Source organism: Brassica napus, chromosome A8 (assembly GCF_020379485.1).
Source record: "Brassica napus cultivar Da-Ae chromosome A8, Da-Ae, whole genome shotgun sequence".
Lineage (NCBI taxonomy): Eukaryota > Viridiplantae > Streptophyta > Magnoliopsida > Brassicales > Brassicaceae > Brassica > Brassica napus.
This window is the reverse complement of record NC_063441.1, coordinates 13675040-13683781: the sequence shown is the minus strand read 5'-3', so window position 1 is coordinate 13683781 and position 8742 is coordinate 13675040. Positions and strand designations below refer to the sequence as shown.

General features: G+C 30.2%; 1 protein-coding gene across 1 annotated transcript; it reads right to left on the bottom strand.

Moving 5' to 3' along the window:
* Positions 1–708: 708 nt before the first annotated feature.
* Positions 709–4094, bottom strand: LOC106432980 (endo-1,4-beta-xylanase 5). Its single transcript, XM_048737484.1, has 5 exons — positions 4046–4094; positions 3809–3855; positions 3514–3733; positions 3254–3417; positions 709–2519 (listed from the first exon to the last, which is right to left on the bottom strand). Exons 1-5 carry the CDS (start codon positions 4092–4094, stop codon positions 1536–1538), a joined length of 1464 nt encoding a protein of 487 aa, XP_048593441.1. The 3' UTR covers positions 709–1535.
* Positions 4095–8742: the final 4648 nt, after the last annotated feature.

The following is an 8742-nucleotide window of genomic DNA, read 5'->3' as shown; positions in this document are numbered from 1 at the left end:
TTATTATTATTATTATTTTTGAATAAAATGCAGAGAGGCTTTCTTGTTAGACAATGATTAGGCATATAAACCTTTGTAAGGCATATAGGAAGATACAGTGAACCTAAAGATAAACAATAAATCCTTTTGTTTATGATAAATAACAGTTGACTGTGTGGAACAAAAGTTGACTGTGTGGAACAAAATGCAAGATACGATTCCTTATCTTATTTTTCTGAGTAACTCAATAGTGGTAGTGGGAATAGGCAGTGCCGTCTTAACCAATATAATAGTCTTGGACGAAACATGAAATATGGACCATTTTATAACTATTTTCTATATTTTTTTTCATTGCATTTCTTTTAATTTGGTCTGAAACAAATAGAAAAAAAATATCTCAAAACTAGTGATGAAAATACATATTTCTTATTGTCTTGTCTTTTAATAAGTAAATTATATTTACTTAATTATAGTCTTTTTTGATAATTTAACCGATTGAAATGGACCTTTAAAACAATAAAACAAATTTATAGATCTATGGACTCATGGTAAATGTCCATATTACCATGGGTAAGAAACGGCACTCGCAGTGCCTGGGAGACAGAAGACTGTCTTCCTAGTTCCTACATAAACGTGCATATAAAGAGATTTTATATTTTTACCAAGAAAAAAGAAAGAGATTTTATATCATTTCACATAGAAAGGACAATACATGTTTCATTCAATTTTCTAATCTGACCCAAATCCATGCATTCTTCAAAAATAGTTGACCATTTAACTACACTTGGTCCATGCATTCTTCAAAAATATTTTATTTACTACGAGTGCCCATATGTAGTAGTTTGATTTGTTTAACTTCCTACGAGTTTAACAACCAATGTTGGATCAGAAATATAAGAAATAAAAGTCTTAAATCGGTTATACATCGAAGTTGGTTATTAGTATTATTGACTGATAGATGCTACCAAGGCTTAAACTTTAGTAAACCAACTTAATGGTGTTTGTGAATAATAATAACCCTCGGGAGTTTCTTCACAGAAGGCTACAATTTAAAATCAAGCTACTCAGTTACAAAGTAGTTGTAAACTTAAACTTAGCGTCTCAAACACGAACGACAGTAGGAGATGGGTGATAATCATCAGAAGTCAACTTAAAGCTGTGAGAAGCTGTGCAATTGGTGAGAGGGTGAGCAATACTGAGATCATAGTCACCATGAAAGAGTGAAGCTTCAAAATATCCATCAGCATCAGTTAAACCTGTGGTTTTCCCACGAAGCCCTCCCCACTCTCGCAGAAGTTTGTCCACAACGTCTCCGGTTGGTAGGTTCCTGAAGTTGCCATCGGTGAGGCACATTCGGAAACAACCTCTTGGATTATAACCTGACCACGTCACCATTCCCGTCACTTTCGGATGTGCGTGGCCTTCCCTAAGGACCTGCTCGAAATAATTGGCCTGCAAGAAACTCAGATATCAGACAGAGCGGAACAACATGGGACAGGATTTCCAGTAGCCCTTATAAGAGCAGAGCCGATTCTAAGCACAGACGGATGAAACATTTACCCCCAAGATTTTCTCAAATTGTAAAAAAAAAATATTGTTATTAAGACTAACGTTAAAATATTTATAACCCTTAAATATATTTCAGTTACCTGAACATTTGGAGGAGCTGCGACGTCGACCTCAGTGAGCCAAATAGGCAAACCAGTGGCACCAAGAGTGTCAAGAGCTGATCTCATATACGGAATGTTAGGAGTGTTGAAAAAATGAGACTCAAGACCGATCCCTAAAGGAATGTTTCCGGGGACACGAATAGATTGAAGCTCTCTAAGCTTCTGCAAATACCTTGCTGGACTAGACACCGCATCCCCTGGTTGCTCTAACGTATTGAATTCATTCATAAACATTGTAGTCGTTGGGTCAACAGCATGCGCCTGCTCAAAGACGTTATAGGAGACTTTAGGGCCCATCTTGTTCTCAAAGAACGAGAAATGAAGATTCTCATTCACAACGTCCCAACTAGCGAGCTGGCCTTTGTACCTTGACACCACCGAGTCAACCCTTCTCTTCACGGCGTTGTAGAGATCGGGTCCGTTCAATGCCGTCACCCAACTAGGTTGATATTTAGGGTCGTCCAATATAATATGGTGGCCACGTATAGCGATCCCATGCTGCTTGAATAATCTTACCATCGCGTCTGCGGTTGAGTAATCCTCTTTGCCTCTTACAACTTCCGTGCTGTACCATTTCATCTCGTTCTCGAAAACTGTCACGGTGAATCTCTTAGTGAACCAGTCTTGGAAGGCTTGGTTCCCAAGTATGTTACTTCCTGCCGAGCACCCGAATGGGAACCCGAGTCTGTTCTGTAAGATTGAGATGGTTGCGTTTGGTACTGGCTCACCGGCGCTGTTTACGGCTCTGATCCTCACGGCTCCTTTCCTCGTTATGTCAATGCTCTGCTTGTGGTGAGAGCTCCACTCTTCTTGTGTAAATGGTTGCAACGAGACGCTGTCAACCCAAATCTCAGCGGTTGTGTCCTCGCTCTACACATGACAATAAGTCAGTAAGAATCATCATTGGTCAGTTTCTCTGTTTCCACTTAAATGTAACGTTTTCCTTTTCACATTTAAAATGAAAAGAACCATAAATCATAGCAAATCTCCCAAAAGACCATAAAATAAGTGTTTTTGACCAAAAGAGCAAATAAATAAATAAATGACCTTTTTTTAATTCTTTTTTGAAAATAAAAAATGATAAAAAGAAGTTTAAATAAAGAGATAAAAGACCTTTCTACCATTATTTTAAGATATATAAATATAAATAAATAATAAAAAATATTTTTAATTCTAAATATTTTTTCAATTCGAATATATTTTTTTTCAAAAATTTCTTTTGAAATCCTAAAATTATTTTTGAAACTTTTAAAAAATTATTATTTTAAATTTTGAATAATATTAAAAAAAAGCCTAAACTCCGTCCCTCAAATCTAACCTTAAGTGTAGATTAATTAACCCTAGAGATATAAGTGTTGTTTTATTTTTTTAATTAAATATTATGGTCATTTGGATTTTTGTGTGTTATATTTATAATAAAAAAATTAGTGTTATCCTAAAAATTTCTCAATCATAAATTACTTTTCAAAAAAATTCTTCCTTTTTAAAAATAAACTTTGGTGTCGTATTGCAACTTTCCTTTTAAGAATATATTAAAAGTAGTAGTTTTCTTAGACAAACAATCTAGACCATTACTAATTTACTATGTTTGTATATGAAGATACCTCAAAGTAGAGATCGGCAGGACCAGATTCGTCAACAGTAAGACCACCTTTGAGCATGGACCAGCATTTGGATTCAGCAATAACTGAACCGGCATGCTTATATTTACCATTCTTCTTGAAAACGGCTCTCACAGGAGAATTCCCTTTACTTACTTGTAACCATGCTACAAGTTACATAAAACACGTTAGACGATACTTGGCACAATGCTTGCTTTCTAAAGAATGTGAGCCAAGAAACACAAATTCAAAATTTTATCTACCAGAGAAAGTGTAGAGAAGTCCCTTTTCCAAATAAACCTTTTGTGAGACGCTATCATAAGATTGATTCCTCCCTCGTGCAATAACAAACTTATTGCCTCCAAATTCTGTGAAATCGACTTTGGTGTTTCCCATTTGTGACCATCCCTGAGAACCATTTTGTAAGTCAGGGTTAACGATGATCCCTCCATTGTACTGTGGCTTATTAGGGTTCCCTAGACACTGCACCAGAACAAAAAGATAATCAAAAACAGAACTTTATAATGAACATGTCTGAAAGAACACATAATTGCTTACCTCTATCGTTGCCGAGTAATCATATGGTACGTTCTTTTCTTCACACCCTGCAAAAAATTTTCATACAAAATTATGTTATATTAATTATTTATTTTTCGTTAATAATAAGAAATTCAAAAGTTCTTACTACGTACAAGCATTAAAAATATATATTGATAGAGAAACCTTATAGGAGATTCAATTTAACATAACAACAATAATAATTTATGAAAATCAGAGGACAAGAAGGGGAACAACTTGATAGAGAAAGGCAGCAGAAGGCAAGCAGTAGCAAAAGAAGCTTCATTGCGGAACTAAAAATTCGCTTGATGATGCTTAAGAGTTTCTAGTAATATTTATACTATTTGTTTTACGGTCTTGATACAGTGAATTAACAAAAATAGAAGTTTGACTGTACTTTTATAAGATTTTTTCATAATTATATGAAAAGGAGGTTAAGATACATTTCTATACTATTAAAACAGAAGCGATGTTTAAGAATTTTTAATAATATTTATACTATTTGTTTTACGGTCTTGATACAATGAATTAACAAAAGTAGAAGTTTGACTATACTTGTTATAAGATCTTTTCATAGTTATTTGAAAAGGAGGTTCATGTATTTTTCCATACTATTAAAACAGAAGTAATAAAAATCTATTTACAAATAATCTAAGTTGGACCATTAAATTTATTTACATTCGTATTATTTTGTCTACAACTAACTTATTTATTATTAAGCATACATATTAACTTAACATATTATTTAAATATTTTCAAAAATGAAATCTCAAAAATATTTTCTTAAATATCTTTTCAAAGATTAAATTTTAATAATTTTTTTATTTAAAATATAAATATATATTTTCTAACATTATTTTTAAATAATAAAAAATTCGTAATTAATATTAGCTATTTTACTATAAATTAATATTAATTCTTTTTTGATTTATAGAATAAGAAATAACATTTCTATAATATTTATATATACATAACTTATATTCATAATTAAGTTACTACAACAATCAATAAATATAAAAGAAATTCATATACTTTTTGACTATTTTAAAAATATAAAAATAAAATAAGTACATATACAGAATGAAATATATTCATTAATGTTGACATATTCCAATTTATTAAAATAAAATAATAAAATAAGATATTTAAAATAATGGAAACTTTATATTTTAATATACATATTTTAATTAGTTATTAAAATATATTTAATATATTGAATGTGATAAAAATGCAATACTAAATTTAGTTTATATTAGTATTATTTGATTATGAGGTACATAGAAATATAAGTAAGTTTTACGATTACAGTTTTTACGGGTTATTTAATAAACATATAAATATTTATAGTATGAAACATGTTGAACGACATATATTAATTTATATTATCACAAAATATTTTTTCTCCAATAAAACAATTAATAATAAATTCATATTATTATTTAAAGCTTTAAACTATAAATAAAATTAATATAAGACTGGTTGGTACTTTGAATTTCAGTTCTAATTTACATCACATCCTAGACCTCATTCTGGTAAATTTGTAAGTATGGATCGAGTTCGGATATAACATATCGGTTTTTGTTCTAATTTGTATCACATCCTAAAACCAATAAAATAACAATATATCATTCGGTTTCGGGTTAAATTGGATTGGTTCGGATTTATCTGAAGTCAAATCCAAAATTAAAAAGCAAAACGTAAAAATAAATACTTATTTGTATTGAGTTTGATATTTAAGGTATCTTATTTAAAACTTAAAATACTTATTTTTATATATCATTTCAAAATAAATATAGGACTGAATATTTGAAGTACATATTTATGTCTCAAATATTTTTATTTGTGATTAATTTTGACATTCGGATCGGTTTTGCATTTTTTTTTCTGTTTTTTCGGGCTTCGAGTTCGGCTAATTAACACTTCAGATTCGGATATAATTTGTACCGCCCTACGAGACTCGTTTTGGCATTTATTATATTTGTACCGACGAGACTAGGATGGTCTCGGTTTTTCTGTGATGTTCGTAACCTCTTGTACTCCGAAGCAAAGTTTTTTCCGAAGTTATTTTGAATCAAGTTTTTTTGAAAATAGTTTAGCAATTCTGGACATTGATTTCCAGATTACCGTTTTTGACCCCAACAGTCTTATCTCTTAGGTTTGGATATGACCGAGATTGCAGGTATCCTGTTTTAAATTTCTAACCTTATTTTGCTGAGCAACTCGATAACGGTACTGGGAGTGGCTGTGGCTGGGAGACAAAAGACTGTTAACTTCCCATATAAACTTGTGTATAAAGAGATGTTCTATCATTTGATACATATAAAGGACATGCATGTTTCATTCAATTTTTTTTTTAAATGTTTCATCAATATTCTAATATGACCCAATTAAATTTCCCATACATTCTGGAAAGAAACAGTTGACCATTTAACTACACTTAATCAACACTCGATTATTCATTATTATTTACTACGAGTGCCCATATGTAGTGATATGATTAGTTTAGCTTCCTACAAGCTTAACAGCTAACTAGATTTTGAACCGCATTTTCTGAAAACGCAGAATAATTTTTCTGTACATATAATCACATTTTTTCTTTATTTAAAGTATGCTTGTGCATAAAATCCGTAAACCAAAGTACGAACCGAACTGATACACGAAATTTCATCTCAGGTTTTAAAACCCTATAAATCTATTGCAAGTGCACAGCAAACCAAATAATATTCTAGGGGTCGAATCCACAGAGATTAACGGTTACACTACATTCTTTCAGAGTGAAATAAATTAGCTTAGACAAATCGATTTGGTTGATGATTTATGTAACGAAAGTAAATAAATATCAGGATTAATACCATGTAAAAATCAAGGAGATAAAGTGCTAGGCCTAGAGTGATGAATCGGGTGTCTAGCGATCATGAGCCAAATAACTATTCAAGAAACGATTTCAAACAAGTTTAGAACTCGAAATGTCTCATCTTTTATCAAAAAAAATCTAACTTCTAAACTATCATTTGGATTAGAGAAAGATGACAAACATTATTGCTCAGATTCGATTTGTTCACAAGTTACCCTAACATCTACTTTCGCTGGTTAGGGACAAGTTTTCCATTCTTATTGTTTCTAGCAACCTAAGCACTTTTGATGATTAGATTAAACCTAGTTTCAAACAGTAAATGATTAGTTTAATGCAGACAATAAGCATAATCATGAATGGAGACAGTCAAACAATGATCTTATTTGTATTTAGCTCATCGATCTAAACACTCTAACACCCTAGACTAAGCAAGCTGACTACTCAGCCATGAACAGAGAAAACAAAGAAAACATAGTGATAGATGATGAAGAAAACATGATGAAATAGATTGTAAGAATAAATATAGGGTTCAGGATTTTTCTCAAGAGTATGTAGAGATTCTTCTCCCTTAACAAGATTATAAGCTTTCTAGCCATTTCTTCTGACTCTTTTTCAAATTCGATAAATGTCCTATCAATCTCTCTCAAAAGGTAGCTCCCTGATGAAAATAATAGAAAACAATATATTTGCAGGTCTGTATGACTCATAAGGAAAAAGGAGAATCCCTAGGTAAAAATCCCTAAATATTGAAAACTTTCTTAAAAATCTCAGTCGCCAGAGCAGCTGTGCATTTTGAAAACGGCTGCTCTGTTCTGAAAATCTCCCATTTCTTTTTTTTTCCGCCTCTTTTGCTCCAAATGATCGATATCCCATCCAATGCAACTCCTGACATGTAATAACTCAAAATTGACTAAAAGGACTCGATAAATACTCGAAAACACTTTAGAAAAAAATATTGAAATGTGTCGAAAACAAAATACATCACGAACCAAACCAAAGAACCCGATCCGTATCCGGTCCTATGTAAGAGGGTGCTACAAAACATATTCCGAAGTGTAATAAGCTGAATCCAAAAAACCGAAAAATCTAGAAAACTGATCTTATTGTCCAAATAAATCACAAATATAAATATTTCTTTCAAATATTCAATTATATATTTATTTTGAAATTATAATTAAAAATAAATATTTAACTTTTCAATAAGTCTTTTATAAAAATAAATATTTACTTCTTATGTTTAAAAAAAATGGATTTAACTTCGGATATATCTGAATCGAACCAATATAAAAAGAATGCAAACAATGTATGGTTATTTTATGTATTTTAATATGAATACAAATTAGAATCAAAACCGATGTGTTATATTTGATTTTGATCTCTACTAACAAATCTACGAGAATGAAACCTATGATGTGATATAAATAAAACCAAATTCAAAATACCCAACCCGTATCCCAACGGGTATATGAACGCCCAAGCCAAACTTAAAATGTGTTTTATGTTTTGTTTAATTACTTTCACATTTGATAAATATTTTACATGTTTGTTGGAATAACTTGTAAAATTATATTCATAAAAATATCAATAGTAACATGTTTCATCATATCATTAAGTATTAATATTAACTAACTCTTAATATTTATTTTATCAAATATATATATATATATATATATATATCTAATTTTAATAATTATGTATTTTCTGAGGGTTTGTGAATTTGTTTCTTGCATTTGGATTAAAATATAGTTATATATATATATGAATTAATATGTATATATAATTTTATATATTAATAAAAAATATTGATTAGTTATAGAGTTAATATAAATTGAATTCATTATTAAAAAACAATATATTAGTTATTTAGGTCATTAATTTTAGGATATGATATATATTTAATAATAATTAAGTTAGATATAGATAGAAATAATATGAAAGCTAATTAAATGTAATGGTTACACCTAGAATATTTTTAAATAGATAAAGTTACTTCTATTTTAATAGTATTGATATTGGATTAGAGTTAGTATGAATCTGTATAAGTTGATGACAAAAAAAAAACTTAAATTAAATATTGGAA

What these genes read in the sequence shown, in the direction of transcription:
- LOC106432980 (XM_048737484.1), bottom strand. Translation starts at nt 4,094, where the DNA reads ATGAAGCTTCTTTTGCTACTGCTTGCCTTCTGCTGCCTTTCTCTATCA. An exon ending in ATTACTCGGCAACGATAGAG is followed by an intron (nt 3,734 to 3,808) that starts GTAAGCAATTAT and finishes GTTCTGGTGCAG; the next exon opens with TGTCTAGGGAACCCTAATAA. An exon ending in ACTTCTCTACACTTTCTCTG is followed by an intron (nt 3,418 to 3,513) that starts GTAGATAAAATT and finishes TGTAACTTGTAG; the next exon opens with CATGGTTACAAGTAAGTAAA.